The sequence below is a fragment of the Diabrotica undecimpunctata genome, chromosome 3, assembly GCF_040954645.1.
Source record: "Diabrotica undecimpunctata isolate CICGRU chromosome 3, icDiaUnde3, whole genome shotgun sequence".
NCBI lineage: Eukaryota > Metazoa > Arthropoda > Insecta > Coleoptera > Chrysomelidae > Diabrotica > Diabrotica undecimpunctata.
In genome coordinates, this window is record NC_092805.1 from 117,385,551 (window position 1) to 117,408,594 (window position 23,044).

At 32.7% G+C, this 23,044-nt stretch overlaps 1 protein-coding gene across 1 annotated transcript in view; it reads left to right on the forward strand.

The window, feature by feature from the left end:
• The window catches only part of raptor (regulatory associated protein of MTOR complex 1), a 63,777-nt gene extending 41,302 nt beyond the window's left edge, over positions 1–22,475 (forward strand). Inside the window, exons 14-20 of the mRNA XM_072526718.1 lie at positions 1,193–1,402; positions 2,367–2,528; positions 7,541–7,776; positions 7,909–8,022; positions 9,241–9,532; positions 10,820–10,942; positions 21,955–22,475. Of these exons, the coding sequence (XP_072382819.1) occupies positions 1,193–1,402; positions 2,367–2,528; positions 7,541–7,776; positions 7,909–8,022; positions 9,241–9,532; positions 10,820–10,942; positions 21,955–22,150 (1,333 nt within the window). The 3' untranslated portion in view covers positions 22,151–22,475. The remainder of the gene's footprint in view (positions 1–1,192; positions 1,403–2,366; positions 2,529–7,540; positions 7,777–7,908; positions 8,023–9,240; positions 9,533–10,819; positions 10,943–21,954) is intronic.
• Positions 22,476–23,044: the final 569 nt, after the last annotated feature.

Genomic DNA, 23,044 nt, shown 5'->3' on the forward strand with positions numbered 1-23,044 from the left:
TAGCCACGACATTTGTTTGCGACCTACTACTCTCTTACCTTCAATCTTTCCCTGGATGATTAGTTGAGGGATTGCGTATTTTTTTCCTCCCAGAATATGGCCGAGGTATCCAATTTTTCGTACCTTGATCAAATTGAGTAGTTCGCTCTCAGTATTTGCCTATCTTAAGACTTCCTAGTTTCTCACCCTATCTGTCCATGGTATGCGGAACATTCTTCCCAACGTCCACATTTCGAAGGCCTCCAACTTATTAATGGAAGGTACTTTTAACGTCCATGCTTCCATGCCTTATAACAATATGGACCATACATAGCATTTAACCATCCTGTAGCGGAGATTGGGGCGGAGATAGGAATACTACCCCAAAACTATCAACAGACTTCTGTTTCAATGGGACCTTTGGCAACCATAAAAGAAATCGTTCTGCAATAAATAGGAGATAAATTTAAGGACACATGTAAAACCTAAATTCAGCGACCTACCGTTCAAGCCAGACTGGATGATGCTCTGCCTCCCACAGATAATAACATTCTTCATACCAAGATTTTTGTGAATTATGTTCCTGATAGTCTGAACAACCTAACACCCAATATTCTCAAATTCTTATGAGGTACAGAATGATGGTCTCGATACTAAGAATTGAAGAACTCCAAGAGTCGATATAGATCCTACGATAGAACTGATCCTCTCAGTGGATCCTACAGCTACAAATTTGTCAACTACAAAATTTGACCAGCTGAGACTGGTACCACAAAAAAGCCACTCTGGCCAGCCTAGACCAAGTTTATTTTCCAGTACTAACGTGAAAAACTTTGGTGAAATAGTATCACCTTGTCTAATACATTTACCGAGTCGAATTTTTTTTTAATTTTTGTATTTTCATTAATTTTATTGCGGAATGTGGCCTGTTCGTAAATGATTTTAAAGAGTATAGTGGTACATTATATTCTGTGGTTGTTTCAATCAGTGTTCTGATGGTTTGCAGATGATCAGTGGTACCAAACTCTTTTCTAAATCTCGCCTGCTCAACCGGTTGATATAAATCGAGTTTTTGTGTAATGCGGTTGGTTATTATTCTTGTTAACAAATTCATACATAAGTATGATAACATGCTTATATGTCGATTGTCAGATACTCTAACCAAAGAAAATTATATTCTGTTTTGATTTATTTTTGTTTTATTCGATTTCAGGTCGACTATAGTCAGTAGAACACGCAAATTGCATAGAAATGTGATTAGTGAAGAAAGCGAAGATAAAATGCAATTCTGTCGAAAACCTCTTGTTAATACGAAATTCGTGGAATGGTCTTCCAAGCGATTTGCACAATCTAACAAGAAAGAGAAAAACTTCAGAGACAAAGAGTGCACTTCTTACTATGAAAGAGATTGGAGACATTCGAGGTAATATTTTTATATTAGATACGACATTTAAAAACCCCTTTTAACGGTCATAGAAGACCGGTGGTACACACACTACAGTTTAATACCTTTTTTTGTGAAAGAGTGATATATTTTTAAAATTTAAGGGTATTTAAATATATTGTGATTATTTTTCCTTCAATTGCTTCAAGGAAAGTCATTGCGTGGTAAATTTGACTAAACACTTCCAAATCACCAAATTTTATTACCTTCTTTAAACTTACAAAATTATCAAATTATTTTTTAGAATTTACTTTTTCATCACTTGATGTCACTTTCAGGAATGAAAACCTTAAATAGTTCCATTTCTGCTTTAGAATCAACTACTTTTTTTTCTTTTCGTCTAGTGTGGACTATTCGAACTTGTTAAATCGGGACATGACAACTATCTTTGTTGGCCAACAGGCCTACACACACGCCAACCGTCGGACCCTACGTTGTCGGTCATGACAGTTGGGTGGTCTTGTCGGGACGTGTGTAGGTCGTTTTAGACTAGGATTAGTGATTTTGGTAAAACTTTCACTCTTGGTAGTTATTTGGGCTCATAATATTGAGACATTAAAGATCAAAAAAGAAATTAATAGTAAGGAATTCAGGTATAATATACGCCAAAATAAACATTGGAGAAGTTACGATAGCTATAAAATTGTATACGCAACACGTATTTTTATCATATTTCGTTTATTTGATTTATTTATTATTAACTGTCATATTACCGAATGGGGGTCAGACAATCTATGAAACCGAGAAATTGGAAGGATAAACAGGCAAATATGTCTGTACAGAAAAGAAGGAAGAAGATGTCATATAAATCTAATTTCTAAAATATTAATTCCCAAATGAATATAGTTAATGCTGTGTGTAAATTCATTCGAAATCTCTGGAATGATTTTCATCAGAACTTTTCTATTTTGGTATTTAACAGTTTGGTATATGTTACTTTCAGAAACGATAGTATAAGAACAGAAGCCACAGAAGAACATCGCAAGGCGCTAGCGTCGAGAATTGAATCACAAGTATTTCATATACGGACTGCAGTTCCTCCTAGTCTATTGCAATTACATCCGTTTGATCAACAAATCGCCGTAGCCGGAAATGACAGTTTTGCGTAAGTACTAGTTTCCTAAATTCATCTAGTTTGACTTCGTTTATATTACTTACCTAAATGTGTAGGAACCAATTATTAAACTTTTATTATTATTTTTAAGTAAACTCTAATGGATGAAATTTATTTCAATCCAATAAGTAATAAACAGTATGAGTCATAAACATTGGCCAAATTGTAACTCTGATTATAACCAAAAATAATATTTTATTCAACAAAAGTGTGTTTATGATCGCTGCGGGGTGTTAATTTGTAAACTTGAAATATAATGTCATTCATAAATTAAATCATTTTTTTAGATCCTTATTAAAGATACGTGTATAGCTTTTTTAAATAGTGATAATTTTTAATAATGCTAAGAATATATTATTAATCGGTCTTATAGCTAACCGGACCAGGGGAAAAGCGTTCAATTCACTGTGGTACTTGAACCAATAGGTTCTATACTTAATATTTCAGGTGGTACGCGTCATGTAGTCTCGTCCCGCCAACCATGCTACAACTATTCCCTCCCTTATTGCTCCGCACCATTGGTTCCACGATCGCCAGTTTGAATCTAGCAATGTAAGCATTTACATCCACGAGAAAAGTGGTGGTTAGGCAAATAGATATTAGTGGTGGTTAGGCAAATAGATATTACGTTTTCATATTGTGTTAAGCATCGCTAACTGTGGTATGTGATTTTGTTTTGCTTCTATAATAAACTATGAAGCGGTTTCTGGTGAACCCTGGGACTTCAAAGGATAGTGTTAAAAAACCTAAACCGCAGATCAATCGTAAATACGACGAAAGCTACTTACAGTAGAGTTTTATTGTACATTAAACAAACTGCCAAGGTAAGAGTTGACAACCAGTACACCCAAAATATCAAAATACAGAGAGGAGTCCGCCAGGGTTGCGTGCTGTCCCCACTACTTTTCAATGTCTACAGTGAAGCGGTATTTCAAAAAGCGCTCTCAGACTCAATAGAAGGTATATCTATCAATGGAGAAGTTTTGAATAACTTGCGTTTTGCAGACGATACAGTAATAATGACGGATAACAACAATGATTTACAGAACGTAATGCAACGCCTTAATGAACGCTGTCATGAGTACGGACTGAAGATAAATTTAAAGAAAACTAAATGCATGATCATGACTAAATCTGCACATACAAATATCGAACTGACTATTGAAGATACTGCAATTGAGAGTGTTAATAACTATAAATACTTAGGAACATGGATAACATCAGATGTAGACCAAACCAAAGAAATTAGGACACGCATTGAAATAGCACGTGCATCATTAATTAAACTTAAAAATTTTCTTTGTTGTCGGGATATAAGGTTAGAACTACGCCTGAGAATGCTTCGATGTTACGTGTTCTCTACTCTTCTTTATGGCTTGGAAGCGTGGACACTAAAACAAGTCCATCTGAATAAGTTGGCCGCCTTTGAATTTGGGTGTTACAGAAGAATCCTACGAATATCATGGATTCAAAGAATGTCAAACGTGGGAGTAGCTAGAAGGATAGGAAATGAGGCGAAAATAATATTAACTATCAAAAGACGAAAACTTGAGTACTTAGGACATGTGATGAGAGGGCAAAAATACGCATTATTACAACTTATTATGCAAGGCAAAATCCGAGGAAAGCGAAATGTGGGAAGACGAAGAATATCCTGGCTTAAGAACTTAAGGGAATGGTTTGAATGCAGTAGTGCAGAACTTTTTAGAGCGGCAGTCAACAGAGTCCGCATAGCCATGATGATTTCCAACCTTCGATAGAAAATGGAACTTAAAGAAGAAGAAGAATGCGTTGTTTGCTTCCAAACGCTTTCGCACCAAAGCATGAAGCCTTCTCTGCTGATGCGTCATCAAAACACAAAATATTCAGGCTGTCAGGAAAATTGACAGAACTAGCAGCAAAAATAAAGAAAGTTGCTCCTGAATGCCGAAGTACACATTGGGTAATTCGCCGAGAAACATTAGATGCTAGAGGCATGCCGGAAAATCTGACATCTGTTTTATCAGATGCTGTGAAAGTTACTATTTTCATAAAGGTTAGGACCCTTAATTCAAGATTATTCTCCTTGGTGCGTGAAGATTGGGGTGGCAAGTTCAAAACTCTTCTTTTTTATATACATAAATGAGATGATTATATCGTGGGAAAATTTTCACCCGTCTCTTCAATCTGAGTCAGAAGTTTTAAGGCTTCTAACTAAACAAAATTATTCTAACTGAAAAACTTATTCTGTGATGAAGAATTATTGTCAAGATTGGCATATTTAGACATTTTTGATAGACTCAACACGCTGAACATGAGTCTCCAGGGAGCAAATTCAACATCCTTCATAGCCAATGACAAAAGAATCTCTTTCAAGAAACAGTTGGTCCTTTTATGTTTGCAAATACAGGGGGATAATGTTTCATCGTTTCCTTCACTTTCATCATTATTGGAAGAAAATGATAGAACTCTAAAGTCAGATGTGTTTGTTGATAGAATTCTGCACTTGGAAAGTCTTCCAAGAAAATTTTAATAAATAATTTTTCGAAGATTATTCCAAACCTGACTGGATCAGAAATCCTTTTCCCAACCAAGAAATCCCACCAACTGAGTTTTAAGATAAACTATAGTTTTTGATGCCATTTTTCACAAGTTACTTGTACGAGATGAGTTTTTTTCTGAACTGTTATATATGAAAAATAAATATAGAAACAAAGTAACAAGTGTTGGAGAGGACTTTAGGATAAAATTAAGTTCAGTTACTCCTGCGATTTACTCTACTCACAGGCAAACACCAACAAGTTTAGCATGAATCAAAATACACGTTGACCTTTGTTGATTTTGTTTATGTTTTTTGGCTGTTTATTTGTACCAATCGTACAATGTTTTGTATATATATATATATATATATATATATATATATATATATATATATATATATATATATATATATATGAGTATTAAGTAAAACTATAATGTACATAATGGTTTCAGTTTTCTTTTATTTATTGTTGTAGAAAACTGATGGAAAAGTAAATGAATAATTATATATAAAGTTTTATTACTTAGTTGATAAAAATAAAATTAATAATGGACATGTTTCTGATAAAAAATATGCTTCTAGACAGTAGGACTTCCTTCCAATTTACACCCTCCAGACTCCCTGGTGATACGCCTAAATCTTTAAAAACCTTCAGATGGTACGCAGTTGCTCTGGAGACTTACGGATCGGTGTTACTCACTACGTAGATTAGATCCCTACCGGACGAGCGTGTACGCTTAAAAAATCGGAATTTGGATAGATAGAATATATTATATTTAAGTTAACCGGTAGATGGCGCCACATACATCGTTGTGATAATGGTTTTTGTAAAAAAAGAAGTCTGATTTTCATAATATCTGTTTGGATGTTACTAAATCACTGAACGGACAGTGCTCCGATGTCCGCTATTTTATCTTCCAAAGTTTAATATTGACCTGATTGAAACCAATTCATTGAAAAATTTTAAATAATTAAGTATTGAATTAAATCTTTTAAATAAAATTCAAAAAATAAAATAGTACTGCCAACACCAATAATAAAAATAAAAGATGTTACAATAAAAAAATAGAACAACTTGAACTAAATCATTAAAATAACATTGCATTTCTCTAAAAGGATTTTACGTAACACAATCTTGGCGTCTTGTGGACCCATGCACAATATTTTCGACATGGCCATGACTAAGTCCTATACAGGTTTTTGAAAGCATAGCTTTCTTATCGCGGACTACGGACAGAGCGGTGGATTGAGCACAGGTATGAAAAAAATAAAAGCGACTAAAACGATAAAGTGTAACGACGTAACGTAACGATGTAATGTAACGATCGCGTGACCATACACCACATGGCGTAGTAAACGCAGTTCCATGCGTGTTTCTTAATAAAATAAAGTAAAATAAAATAAATGAAAGTAAAATAAAATAGAATAGAATGGGATCGTGTGAATCGAATGAAATGAAATGAAATTAAAAACCATCGCTCGGTGCTTAGACGACAAGAAAGCTATGTTTCTTAACTTCGGTAACTCCCGGAGTGTAATATTCCGTTTTTTTATTTATACCTGTCGAATAAACCACAGATTTCATTTAAACCCACATTTCATGTATTATACCAAATCAGGCACATATTTTAAATTAGTACTAGAAATTCTTTGGTTTAACTGGGAGTTTTGGGTTTGAGATAACTTCGACAAATCCCAGATATGCAAACATGCCTGGGACAACGAGCACAGACCACAATGGAAAAATGCATCAATAATCATGAAAGCAGTAGACATGAAAAAGGGAGAGGTTAAAAAAGCAACCCTCATTCTACTAAATAAAGAGAAATGTGGGGTAAACATGTCAACACAATGAAGCAGGCTTTGGTTTCCAATACTAAAAGAAGTCAATAACAAGAATATACCAACAATAGCCGAGTAATAGGAAGTTGGAGACCATCATCTACAATTCACACACATACATATGCAACACAATACACTAACATATAATCTACGTTAACATACATTATACAAACATATAATACAAAAAACACACAAAAGAGTCAGATTTGATATTCCGAGGGTAAAAACCACCCTCAGATTGTTCACCACAGGCATGCTGTTGCCAATAATATCGAGGCCAAAAGTCAACTATCAGTTTTAAAACACATAACCGACAAACAACACTTGTTAGTTATACATTTTCCAGAATTTTTAAAATAATCTTTTTTGAACACAATTTCCGGAGTGGATATCGAAACGTCAAACTTTAACTGTAATTGTTATTACAATAAATTGTAGCTTAATCCCATACAAACATAACATTTAACTTAGACATGTCACAAGAAAGCAGTTTCAGAACCCCTCAACTCTAGTTAGATAAACTGTTTGAAGTAAACTTTCCACGCGTGTAAAATGGTATAATCAAAGAACTGTCCTGGTGTAATTATAATTATATTTATCATTATATACTATAATGAATAAATTGTATGTTCTATTTTAGCATATTTGACTGGGGTACTGGAGCGAAAACTACATCTGGTCAAAACAGGTCATCCAAAGTAGTAAATAGTAAAATCACATCGATGGAGTGGATTAACAGTCACGATATAGGTATGCTTATGGTAGCTTCTGATGATGGTGGTATCAAATTGTGGAAACCCAACACTGGGACTAGTCGCGAGCCTTCACTCATTACTGCTTGGCAGGCGTTTAATGAATTAAAACCGAAGTATTCAGGTAAGTACTTTACTACATTCTACTTTTGTCATAATACCGCAAAAGACAGCACATAGATTGATGGAAATAGGCCGATCCAATAAAATTTCAGTATTCGTAAATCATAATGAAATTCGTTTTTTTACTTTATAGGTATAGAAATGACATGGGAGCAATGGACCCAAACTCTAATAACTGCAGGAGACTCACGGATTATTAGATTTTGGGATGCAGAAAGGGAGTTAAAAGCTTTTGACATACCTACAGGTAAGTAGTAAACCAGGATATATTACTGTATATTTATGTAAGGGGTTATGATTAGGAAGGGGAGCAATTTGAGGTCATTTTGAAAAATAATCCATTGTGACTAGGAAGTACTTGTTTCCTCTCTCTGACATTGGAAGTGGACCGAGAATCTCCATTACAAGTTCGTTCAAAAGGCTCTCCGGAAGGATATTTTTTCATTTTACCACCACTTCTTGTTCTACGACCTTTTCTACCGTTACATAAATCACATTTCTTACACCAATCTTCTACATCTGGCGACAATTGATCCAGTAAAATCTGTCTCGAACTCTGACCAATGTTTTTTTCTGACACCAAAGTGTCCTCCAGAAAGGCTGCTATAAAGTTCTTGTAATACACCTTAATGTGCGATTTTGATAGCACCACTGTACGTACTCTATCGGGACTTTCCCACTTTCGATATAATAGACCATTGAAAAGATACAGAGATTCCAATTGAGCCCAGTACGCCTTTTATCTCCACTGTATTTGGTTATTTCCTGCCAAATAGAAGGCCTGGAGAACGCTATGCCCTACTGCTTCTCTCCTACAGTACAGTTTGGTGGTGGAGATATTAATGGAATGGGGCAGCATTTATTTGGAAGCACATACAGATCTTGTTATGTTAGGAGAAGTTCTCCTTAATTCTGATGGTACATTAGGGAATGTTTGAAGAACATGTGGTACCTTATAGGCATTTTGTAAGTAAAAATTTTCTCCCAATACAGGATGAAATGCTCGGCCGCACATAGCCAGTGTAACAATGTAATACTTTACAGATGTTGGTATTCGTGTACTAGCCTGGACTCCTTGAAGTCCAGACCTTAACCCCATAGAGCATTCATGAGACAACTTGGGAAGAGTAGTTAGGCAAAATTATGGTGAGTTTGAAACTGTGCTGGTAAACGAGTGAAAAAAATACCGCAAAACAAGAATGTCAGAATGGATGAGCTCTGTTATTCGAGATCGAGGAGGAAATACTCGATTTTAATCTCCATATTTAGAGATTTGTAAATTAATCAATATTTTGGAACTTAAAAAAATTATTATTGGAATTTAAGTTCTTCTAATTATTTTTAATTTTACTTAATATAAACTTAGTGTCCGGTTAATTTTGCAGGACAGTGAATTTTAAATTGATCTATAAACATATTATAGATTAGAATGTGAATATATTAGTTAATCAGTATTTTTTTCTAGGAACCGATAGTTCTGTTACGTGTATAGACTCGACGTTTTCAAGTATATGTCACGAGAATTACAAAAAGCACTACAATGGCTTCGAACTGAACGATGATGGTTTATTGCTAAATGGCGCTAAATCGTACCATGGGCCGAAGTTGGGATTGTGCGTGATAGGTTTTGTAGATGGTTCGATAAGACTGTTTGATCGACGGTGTAATCCCAACGATGCAAGAGTAAAGGTGTGGTTGGAACATCCTGGAAGTGTCCTAACTGTGCAGCTTAGAGAAAATATTGTGATTAGTGGAAGGTGAGTAAAAAATGTGATGGTCAATTATTGCGCTTAGCTTATAGTTAATTTATATAAGCATCTGAGCTTCTACAGGGTGTTTCGTTAATGTGTGTAGATATTTTAAATACAATTTTGAATTCAAAATATGTTTTACTTGTTTTTTTGGGTATGTTATTTAAAAATGGATTAAAACACAAAATTCATTTATTATTTATTTGAATATGATTTGTAGCATATCGTGGCCCTAACTGGTTCGAATGTAGTCCAATCTGCAGGTTCAATTACTAATCACATGCCACATCATATACCCTCACTGAGAACAATTCAACGATGTTAAATCTTACCATTGTGGACCTCAGTTCATGGGTCCAAAATACGAAATTATTATTACTGCAAATATGACAGTTTCGTTTATTGACGTAGACATTCAAGCAACTATGAACTTTATCGCTGAAAAAATTTAGATCAAAAGCAATCTTGTTTGCACAAGTTGGATTTTGGATGAGTTTTATCATTTAGAGTAAAGGTGGTCCAAAAGCATTACATCGTTAATCGAATTAATTCATCGTATGGACGATTATGTCGACCATAAATGCGCGATGCTTTTCATGAAAGGAACTTTGTACAATGTGCAAGATTTATTTAGAAGTCAATCTATTTATGATGAGGTGACCCATAATACTGAGCACAAATCAGCGTTAAGTTCTAAAAATTTCTGCCAAACTACTAGAAACAGTGATGCCAACTTAACTTTCTATACATCTAAAATAACATATTACTGCAAATATGACAGTTTCGTTTATTGACGTAGACATTCAACCAACTATGAACTTTATCGCTGAAAAAATTTAGATCAAAAGCAATATTGTTTGCACAAGTTGGATTTTGGATGAGTTTTATCGTTTAGAGTAAAGGTGGTCCAAAAGCATTACATCGTTAATCGAATTAATTCATCGTATGGACGATTATGTCGACCATAAATGCGCGATGCTTTTCATGAAAGGAACTTTGTACAATGTGCAAGATTTATTCAGAAGTTAATCTATTTATAATGAGCTGACCCATAATACTGAGCACAAATCAGCGTTAAGTTCTAAAAATTTCTTCCAAACTACTAGAAACAGTGATGCCAACTTAACCTTCTATACATCTAAAATAACATATTAGAATTAAATAAAAAATTAATCCATCTAATTTATTATCGGTCCTTAATTTCTTTATATATTTTTTCCAGGTATGTTATAAATGTTCGTTCATTAAAACTTGCTAATGTTAAAGTTGCAAATTATTATATTTCCTTTCTAGTACTTCTGGTGATGTAAGAATATTTGATATTAGAAAAAATGACTCGATACACACAACTCAAGCAGTTCCCAGTTATGGAATGTCATGTATGTCGATTCATCGATTTGCTAACACATATGCCTGGTAAGTTTGTTAGTTAATTAACGTAAAAGACTCGAATTGAGTGTATTATTAAACTTCATGAAAATAACTTTATCTAACACCAACAATATTACAATACTTTAATAGACTGACGACTGTAAACTTCAACAATTAAAATACAACTGTTACTGTCAAAAACATCGGTTTATATACATTTTTTTGATTTTCCAAACTTTACTAGACATTTCATGAATTTTCGATGTCATCTTGAATGTTTCGAACTTCTTTCTCGACAAGGGACTTTTTTATGTGGGTTAATTCCTATAGAACTTTCGTAACAGTATGTTCAAATAAAAAGTTCGTCTCTTTCCTTTCATTAAACTATCAGGTTGAAATAATATTTAATAAAAAGTAAATATCATTCGATTTTTTTGTAAAATATACATAGTCCGGGTAATATGGGGCGCACTGGCTAGGAAAAATATTCTCATTTCATATTTTCGCGTAATCTTACTTGAAATAGTCCCATTATAACAAGAGTACTTGTTGCCAAGAGAAAATGATGGATAAAACAGTTTTTTTAAACAAATTGTAAAATGATTTTTTTTGTCCCGAACAATTTTTTTTTTAGTTTAACTGGTTCGTTCTTGCCAAAAAAAAGTCTTTAGTAACTTTTCTCTAAAACGTATCGTTTTCGAGTTATAAACAATTCAAAGTCTGAATGGTCATTTTAAAGCCTCGATAACATAATATAATATTTTTAAGTTTAACAATCGTCAAATTAAACCTAAATCTCCATTTTACAAGATCCCGATTAGTTTTTATCCATAACTTTATTGCAATCGATTGTTTCTTAATTTTCCACAGCCGCTATTCGCTCCGTGCGTGACTGACGCGACACCTACCGCCTTCGTCTGACAGTTTTGGACCTACCAATTTTCAGGTTAAACATATGACATATGTTTGACATTGTTAAATACATGCGAATTGACAATTATTGATAATTAACTTTTTAATTATATTTTTTTAGTTTATGTACAAAATAAATGTAGTATTAAAAACTGGGTTTCTCAAAATTCATCATAATATATCTTTTCAACCACAAACGGAAAAATCTAGTACTGGCAAATCAAGTTTTTCACGTGAAAGAGCATATATTTAAAAACAGTAATAGTAAAAGTTATAATATAAAAGCTAAAGTCATCAGGCACTCTACAGTTAGCTTGAAGCCTTATAAAATATCATTTAAGGTAAATTATTTAAATTTTTTTCTATTTCAATTGCATAAAAATGAAGTTATATGATATTTACTTTTTCATATTAATAACACGGATCCATCTTTTTCTTTTCTCTAATTTATATGTAATCTTTGGGAACCTATAAAAATTACACTTACTATTTTTGCTATTATTAGCACAATTAAATACGCAATATGTATTTGCACACATTTTTGATAACATTTATGCCTAAAAAGGTAGGGCCAATTTTGTCATATTTCGCCGCTACGCACGCTGGCATCGTTTCAAAGTACCCCTACCATGGTCACGCACGGAGCGAATATATACATATATCACGAACATGCCCTAGGCTGGTGGCCTTTGTCGAAAAGCTTGATTTCATACCCACAAGCTGAAACTTATTTTAATCGATAGCTTATGATGCCAATGTTTAAAAGTTTAACGAAAATTTTCTACGGGAACCTATTTATAACCATTTTTATATAGATTATAAAGGATTTTTTTTTATTCGAAATCACGTTTTTTAATAATATGGCTTATTTTGAGACGAAAGTTATTGTTGTAATTGTTTCGTAAAAAGCTCGCTTTAAGTTTAAAATGCAAATAAACAATTAAAAATTTCGAAAAAATTATCCAACGTTTTAGCGCTTTTCGAGGCGATTCAATAGGTTGGAGATCGAATTAAATAAAATAAAAAATAAGGGATGGAAGTATGTTAAGTAGTTTCAAAATGCCCAATTATATTTTGATTGTATAGTGCAATAGTTAGTTTAAAAATCCATAAACAAATTGATATATCGTTGCGTTTCGGGATTAACCCATTAACGCCGAGAAAAAAAATTTTGATTTTACGATTTTTTTTATCTTTCATAATGAAAAGTATAAAATTAACCTACGTTTGAAAAAAAAATAAATTTTTATTTCAAAATATACAGAAAACATGCTGTCACCATATGGGCCCTGTAGGCGTTCCAGGGTATACACAAAATATTATCTGAATTAAGTTTTTGTGTGAAATTTCATAAAACATTCTAAACATAAACCAACATCGCACTTGATACACATTGTACGCCCTTTGCTTATACAATTGAACCCGGCACATCTTCTTTTTCCTTCTGGCACTACTACTACGTAATGGTTTAGCTCATCAAATCTGACATCGTCTCCAACACGGCTGTTACTTCCAGCAGCTTTAATCATTCGACCTGGACCTTTAGCTGTCGATTTGTAATTTGCCAAATATGTCTAAAAATCACAGTAACATGTAAGACTACGTAAATATGTAGTAAATTATAACATTACCTGAGCAATACTTCGCCTAAACTCCAACTGGCTGATATTTCTGCCACTTTTGCGGTAGAGAATCCAAGCATTTTGTATAGATACATCAATAAGATATGTGAATATCGACCAGTACCACTTTTTTGATCTTACACTAATACGATAACTAAAACAATGTATGTTATTATATAATTATAATCAATATACTTTACATACCAAGATACATTTGCATCCATCAGATCGGTGCCTCCCATGTTTTTATTGTATTTGGAAATTACATCCGGACGTGGTATAGGTACGTTTCTTTTATCTTTCCTTGAAAATCTGTCTACAGATTTCACTGGAGTAACCCCAAAACACGTACTGGCCACTGTTACCACATTATTGTCCATCCACCTTACATAAAGAATACCATCGTTCGTTTCAAGAGTTGAAGTGTAGGTGCCTCGAGCTTCTTTGGCCATAATCTTTTTAGGCGGTATAGGAACTTCTTTTTGAATTAGGTCATCCCTAATTGTTCCAGTTGCTCCATACCCATTTGCTTTCAAAGTACAAAGGAGGTTAGCACCAGTGAATAAGTTGTCTATAAAGAAGTTATAGCGGAGATCTTTTTTGGCTCCTAAATTTTCAATCATGTGTATAAGTGGAGCAGCAGGTTTTCCGAATATAGCATCATAACCTTGTTTCTTTATAATACTTTTTCCTTGATAAATTTCGAAATTTATCAGGTATCCACTATTGGTGTTCAAATACCATACTTTATACCCGAACCTTATAGGTTTTCCGCGTTTAAACTGTTTACATCCATGCCTTCCATAGTATTTTATCATGGACTCATGGGTATAAAATGCTCTAGAAACTTTTGTTTTAAGTGATCGACTATGGGACGTAATTTATACATTTTGTCATTGTAGTCAATACTTTCGTTACTAGCAAAATGCAAACATCGGCAAATTTGAAAAATCGGTCGCGTCTCATAGATTCTGCAACTAGAACGTTTTTCATGTGTTTCGAGTTTTCCCAATAGGTTCGTTTTGTTGGCAATACATTGTAACCACTTACAATTAGAATAGCGCGATGAAAACTTTTATCTCTTCTACAGACAAATTTAGATCGGTAGATTTTTGAGAAGTGAATAATTTCTTGTTTCCTTTATTATCTCTTGAATAAGTTCTTTTGTAAAAAACAACTCAAATAATTGAACTGAACTCAAACTTTGATATGACGAGTAATTCGGTGTTGGAAAGGGATAATTAGGATAAACAAGATCCGCCTCAATGAATTCACTTTTCTCTGATTTAGTTACTATCGTCAGTCCTGAATTTGCTTTAGCGTCACTTTGTACCACAGTAGGTAATTGCTCATTTGCTAAATCTTCAGATGTGTCCTCCACTCTCGTACCATTTGAAAATACAACTTCAGCTGGAGCTAACAGTTGACGACTACTCAAATTTTCAACAGTTCCACCCTCATCTTCATCCCCTGAATCCTCATCGGTCAGATCCTGACAGTCAGGTGGCTGTATGTATATATCAGTGACTTCGTTGTCAGATTCGTAGGCGATATCTAACGCTTTTTGAAGAGTTATTCCTCTGAAACTAAAATTATCGTATAAAACTATAGGCTAATACATATTGTCCGTAGTACGCCTACTGGTCCCATATGGTGACAGTGACGTTTACGACGAAATTATGAAAAACTAGAACCATATATTTAGAAAATCAACAAACAGTATTGCGAAAATATGTTTTTTAAATAAAATCGATCGCCTAGATATACAATAAAATAAATAAGATCCACATAATTTAACTTACCGTAACGGGATGTCCATATTTTCGTCGTCGAAAATAATCTGTCCAATAAAAAATAGCACAACCTCTCACTCGTGAGTACAACAAGCAACTGATCTTGTCAGGCGCATCCGATGAGCATTTTGAACGATTAGTTCTCAGTCAGTGGCTTTCAAATTAAATTTGTCAGTTAGTACACGCACATAAATAGAGGGCGGTTTTGTGTCCCCATATGGGACCTGTAGGCGTTAATGGGTTAATAGGACTTGACGAATGTCCGAACTTTAACGCTCGAAATACATTGAATATTTCTTACCCACAAGCTGAATCTGATTTTAATTAAAAGAATATGATGCTACATTACAGTAAAAAGTTTACCCAAAGTTTACCACGGGAACCTGCATATTTATATCTTATAGAAAATTGTCATAATTATTAAATATTTCAAATTTCTATTATGATTAAAATCTAAAAATGTTTAATCTGATTTTATTATCTAGAATATTGTTTTAATGTTATAACATAAATAAATCTATTTACTTTTGCCTCCCACCAAAAAACTTTTACGACTTTTTTTAGTTTAAATAAATAATTATATAACACAAGGGTTAAACGAAAGAATTTTTTTTTTTTCAAATAAATTAGAATTTTTTTTATTTTTTTTTTTGTTATAAATATGCAGGTGTCCGTTGTAATTTTGGGTTAAATTTTTACTGTAATGTTGTAGCATCATATTGTTTCGATTAAAACACAATTCAGCTTGTGGGTAAGAAATACTCAATGTGTTTCGAACGTTAAAGTTCAGACGTTCGTCAAGTCTGTATATTCCGAAATGCAACGGGATATCAATTTGTTTATGGATTTATTAAACCGACGTTTGCAATATAAAATCAAAATGGAATTGGGCATTTTAAAACTACTTGACTTAATCTTTCAGCTCATACTTTTTTCAGCATTTTTAATTGTTTATTTCCATTTTAAGCCTAAAGTAAGCATTTTACAAAAAATCACAAAAATAACTTTTGTCTTAAAATAATCCATCGGATAAAGTAGATTCGAAGCGAAAAAGGCAATTTTTTATAAATATATAACAATACTCAAAAATTGTTATAAATAAATAGGTTCCCCTTGATAACTTTCGGTAAACTTTTAAACATTGCGTATTGGCATCATAATCTATCGATTAAAACAAATTTCAACTTGTGAATATGTAATCGACCTTTTTCGACGAGAGCCACCCACCTAGTATATATGCTCCTGATTATATGCATATATAGCGGTTGCAGAACTCGGCGAGAGGCGAAATTAACAATTTAAAAACAATCGATTGCAATGATAAATACTATTCGAGATCTTGTAAAATGGAGTTTTAGGTTTAATTTGACGATTGTTAAACTTATACATATTAATTTTTCACTGAGTTGTCGATCCTTGAAAATAAGCATTGTCGCACTTTTTTAGACCTTAAATTGTTTATAACTCGAAAACAATGCATTTTAGAGAAAAGCTACTACGGCTCTTTTTTGTTCAGAATGAGCCAGTTAACCTAAAAAACTTGTTAAGGACAAAATAAATTGTTTAAACAATTTTTGACCATTATTTTTTCTTGGCATCCTGTACTTTTGCTGTAGGTTACTATTTTAAGTAAGATTGTGTAAAAATATGAAATGAGAATACTTTTCCTAACCAGTGCGCCCATACTACCCGCTCTAACAAGAAGTCTATTTTCTGTGCCATTTACAAGACAAGACAATTTACAAATTTAGTAATTTTATAATGTTACAGATATGATTTAAAAATATATATGAGAAAATTTAATTCTTTAACGCATAATAAATAAAATCTCACAGAAAATGGACTAAATATGGCTTCAGTTGGAATGTTTATATTTGCAATGATCACAAAACTTTGACATATTCTTTATTGTTCTAGTTCCTCTACTCTGTACTACCTCTACTTTGTTTGTCTTATTCACCTGTAGCGTATTCTTCTTCAAGTTTTCCGTGACTCGATAATTTGATTCCAAAATATTTCACTCACAATATGTGTTATATCGCTTTGTTACCAACAACCAATTTACATCTTCTTAGCTTCGCTGACATCACTATCGTTATAGTTTTTTCAGTACAAATTATCATGTTCAGTATAAACTCTTTAATTAGTCTGTGCATTTCATCTTCATTTTCCGCCATTAGTATCAGCATCATAAGCTTAGCATTAGACAGTGTGGAAATCATTTATAGAATAAAATTGCTTGTTTCCTTATTTTAGAAAACTATACAAAACGCTGGGCCCTGTCATCTTTTAAATTCAAATGTGCGCTTTTTAAAAATAAATTGAAATGTACAGGGTGATTCGCGCAAGTCTAGCGTAGTCCATATATATATATATATATATATATATATATATATATATATATATATATATATATATATATATATATATATATATATATATATATATATACAGATTCGGCAAATTTTCAACTACCGTATACGTTATTCAGTATGTGGAACAAAGATAACACTTAATTGTTTGAATAGAAGTGAGAGGCAGTCACCATCTCGATGGAGTAGGTATGACTTTTAAACAGTGTTGCTATTATTTCTGTTACATCTTTCCTTCTAAAATTTTAGTCCGATACATGAGTCTAAAATAATATTTAAATCCACTACAGTTCATTGTAGAATAAAAATTAATATTGTCCCAAAAAAAATCAAATAAAGTAGCCACGTAATTGTTATTTTCTAATCGATTTTATCAATTACTTTATTAGTTAGCAAAGAACAGTGATTTAAGTAATTTATGTGTGGCAACAAAGCATTATTCCCCTGAAAAGTTTAAAATTTTAAGCAACGCCTTCTTTTACAGTGCGAAGCGGCATAAAAATACACCGATGACCGACAGTAATTATCGGACATTGATGGGGTGCAGTTCTTTGCATAAAATTATTTCGTCGCCAACTTTCCGTCGGTAAATCTTTAAGAAAAACTAAAACACTTATAGGTATTCGAGTTTTAAATGTAATTTTTGTAGATTTTTAGCTGTGGTAGCTAGGAAATAAAACAATAATTAACTGAACAAACATTAACTAAATATAAATATTATTTTTATAAGAAAAAAACCAATCAAAAAATTATTCTAAATAATTAAAATTAAAGGCATTTTTAAAAAATCTCTAACCAATTAAATGTTCAAATAAACCACCATTTTAAGCTAAACAAAATCCGAATCTATCAATTAAAGCAAGTCTCATTGCATTTAGCTGATTTGGTTGTACTCGACTACAAAGTTGAACAATTTTTTCTTACAATTCTGCTAAATTGGTGGCTCGTTCGAATTCATGCCGATATAATTTTGATTTTAGCATTCCTAAGGTGCTAAATCTGGTGATCTAGGGGGCCATTTTATTGTTCCTCGTGTAGAAATTATTCGTCTAGGAAATGTTTGTTTCAAATAATTTGTAACTTCGATTGCATTATGTGCTGGGCAACCATCCTGTTGAAACCAAACATCATCGAAGTTGACCGCAAGGTTTCGAACTGCTGGAATAATCTAATTGCGTAATAAATCTAGATACTTTCGTCCATTCAGATTTCCCGTAATAAAAAATGGACCAATTATATTATCGTTATAAATGCCAGTCCACACATTTAATTTCTTTGCGAATTGTGTTTTCACAGCAATACTCAAATGTTTCTTTTCCCTAGACCAATAGCGGACGACAGATGGATTATGACGTTTATGGATTGTGAATGAAGATTCATCGGAAAACATTTTTTTAAAAGTTATTGTTTTTAAAAAGCAGCAATAAATAACTGTATTATTTCTATAATAGAATGGTTCCCATAATACCATTACACCATTAGAATCTTTTCTTTTTGAAAATACAGTAGAACCTCGATAGGTCAAAGCTCAATAACTTAAAAACCTCTATAACTTCAAAAAATTATATGTTCCCTTCCCATCGGAGCCCAAAACCTCTACAACTTAAAATACACAATCTCGATAACTTAAATAAATAATATCAATATTGGCCCTCAGTAACTTAAAAAAATGTTTTCACAATCTCTATAACATAAAATTGTTTACCAATGACAGCTGAACAGCTTACTGTATCATAAGTTTTGATCACTGTTCTAGAAACATCGATTTAGGTACTGCGTGATACCTTGCTTAAAATGAGTCCAAAAAGAAAATTAACAACGCTAACATATGCTGATAAATTAAAAGCTATAGAAGCAGTGAAAAATGGATTCAAAAGAAAAGAAGTTGCGGCTCTGTTTAGAATACATGAGAGTACATTATCAATCATCATAAAAAAAGAAACCGAACTATTGAAAAAACAAGAATCAGGAGACAAAAATTGCCGAATTCCCTAATTTGGAACAGTGTTTGTTTACTTGGTTAAAACAGTATCGAAACAAAAACATCAGTGTCAGTGGACCCATAGTGAAAGAAAAAGCTGTAGAGTTCACTAATTCACTAAAAATCGATAATTTTAAAGCCAGCAATGGCTGATTAGAGAATTTCAATAAACGAATGATTTAGCCTTAAAAAAATGTGCGGCGAAAGTACGAGCGTAAGCAAATCAGTCTGCCAAGAATGGAAATCTGACTTGCATAATTTAGTGAATAATTATGATCCCAATGATGTTTTTAATGCTGATGAAACTGGTCTGTTTTTTAAATGTCTTCCCGAAAAAACATTAACATTCAAAAATAAAAAATGTCATGGAGAAAAACACAGCAAGGAACGACTTACGATTCTGCTTTGTGCAAATTCTACGGGCACAGAAAAACTCAAACCTTTAATTATATAGGTAAGTCAAAAAAACGTCGGTGTTTTGCAGGTTTAAAATCACTACCCATGGATTATGAAGACAATAAAAAAGCATGGATGACAGCAGAACTTTTAAAAAAATGGCTGATTAATATAGATTAGCAAAGGGCAACTTGAAATAGAAAAAATGTTCTGTTCATCGACAACTGAACAGCACACGGGGACATACCACCATTAAAGGCAATCAAAGTACAATTTCTTCCACCAAACACAACATCACAACTTCAACCTTTGGATCAGGGTATCATTAAAAATTTTAAAACATTATACAGAAAAGAAGTTGTTAGAAGAATGATAGCTGATATGGAGCAAAATACGATTTCTTCTATCAATGTTCTTCAAGTAATGAGGATGGTGGACAAAACATGGCAAAACGTAACACTCCTCACAGTGAAAAACTGCTTTAGAACCTGTGGTTTTTCTTCAGAACCTCAAGAAATCATTTTGAAGAGGAAGATAATAATGATCCTGAATAATGGAATAACAACATGTACTGTATTTAAAGTTATAAAGACGATGAATTTAATGACGACCCACAAACTTCATCTAAGAGCATATCAATCAACGAAGCAAGAGTGCTATAACGACTGTACGATCATTTATAGAGCAGTGTAGAAACATAAAAGATAACGTATTTTCTTCTCTATGTTATTGAAAATCAAATCGATTTAGAATCTATGAATTGTTTAAAACAAAAGAAAATCACAGACTTTTTTAGTAGACTATACCTTTAATTATTGCTTTAACTTTTTGTAACGAATATAATAAATGAATGTAGTGTATGTAGTAATGTAGTGTATAATAAATGCCTATATTTTAATGAACTTCTGACCTATATTAATCCATCACAACATAGACCCTTGATAACTTAAAACCTCTATAACTTGAAATATTTGGTTTTTCCCTTGTAATTTAACTTATCGAGTTTCTACTGTATACGCTTGGCATGTTAATTATTTGTCAACCTTTTACCACGACAGCTAAAAATCAAAGAAATAGACCTTACCTTATTGACCTTAAACCTGCTGTACAGATAAGGACCGCCTATTCTTTTGAGGGGAAGTCGTGGAGAGGGCAAATGGTTTATATTATTTGTCTGTCTACTGAAGTGTGTTATTTATTTAGCTCACGCTGTTGTCGCATCTCAATTTCTCAATTCAGTATTCTTTGTTAATTAATGAAGTAATGATATAATCGTTTAAAAAATAATACTTACATGATTACTTCATGTAAGGTTTGTTGGGGCAATATTAATTTTCATTCTACAATGAACTGTAGTGGATTTAAACATTATGTTACACTCATGTATCAGACTAATGTTTTAGAAGGAGTTATGTTACAGAAATTTCGCAACACTGTTTAAAAATTAAACTCGCTACTCCAAGTGCGTGGATTGTGTCTCACTCGTATTCAAACAATTAAGTGTTATCTTTGTTCCACATACTGAATAACGTATACGGTAGTTGAAAATTTGCCGAATCGGTATATATATATATATATATATATATATATATATATATATATATATATATTAATAAAATACCCTGGATATTTTTATATTTTATTAGCTCCTTAACAACCTGATCTCAACGAACTATGTAGGATCTATTATGAATATTATGAATAATACAAGGTGAAATTTTGAAATTATTTATAATTTTCTTCAAAAAGATTCAAATAAATGCAATTCAAATATATAACTCTCGTACCAAACTTTCATTAAAGTTTGGGAGGAAGTATTAAATATTTCTTTAAGGTCTGAAATGCTAGTTAGCTGTATTGCATATCATTTGTCCTTGACATTAATTTTTGACGTTAATATACATTTATTATTAATCTTAAAACAATGTATCTGTTTTTTAAAAGCAGAATCATTTGCTAATTATGAAATCTTTAATTTTAGCGGTTCTATGAACCAATTCATCAGCATCTACACACTTAAAGGTACACCTCTTAACACTATCAGGGTCTACGAGGGATTTATGAGCCACAAGATTGGACCCGTGACGTGCCTCAACTACCACCCCCACAAAGTAGCTCTAGCAACTGGCACCTCTGACTGTTGCGTCAATGTTTATAGCCTTGAAGGCAGAAGGTGACGAGATTCTCAGCCCTAGGCCTTGTTATGGGGCCTTCTGGGCCATTATTAAATATTAGGCCGAGATTTTTCAGTTCTGCGCGTTTCTTTAGTTCAGAGATTGTTAGCTAACGGTCGTTTTTTGTGACTGATTAAAAACAGGTTATTGGTAAAAGTGCTTGAAATAGACAGGGTATTAGCTAGAGCTTATGTGTACCGGGATGGATCACAAAATGTGCTTATATTTTCAGTTCAGTTATATGTTCTGAAAATGAATCGCCCAATATGTTGGGTGATTGATACGTTTTTGTAAATTATTTTATTAAAAGAATTTGTTTTTCCTTGTTGATTTTAACACCGGATTTATTTAAACATAAAATTTTTATTGATTTTAAACATTAATGTAATTTTAATTATCAAACATGTAAGATCTATCATAAATTACTCTTTAAAAACGCATCTGTAGTTCAATACAAATAACATTACTAGACAAGCTCTTGGATTTTAGAAAAGTATAGCCAAAAACGATAAAATTTCATAATATCTGTCTAGTCTAGCCAGAGGGCAGAATTATAAGCCTGCATATATTAAAAGGATTGTATTATAAAAAGGATATAGCTTATTTGTTTCTTCTTAAAAATTTTGATAATAACTACTAATATCAAAATGTATGTATCACAAGTTTGCCAGCGCCTGTTGTAACGCTACCATAGTTTCAAACTCGCCATAATTTTACTAACTACTCATCCCAAGTTGTCCCACAAATGCTTAAATTGGGTTAAATTCTGGACTTTTAGGAGGTCAGGCTAGTACCTGAATACCAGCATCTGTGAAATATTGCATTGTTACCCTAGCTAATGTATAGACAGTTACATTGGCAAATAAAACTGTATACATAGATAGCGTAGTTACTCAT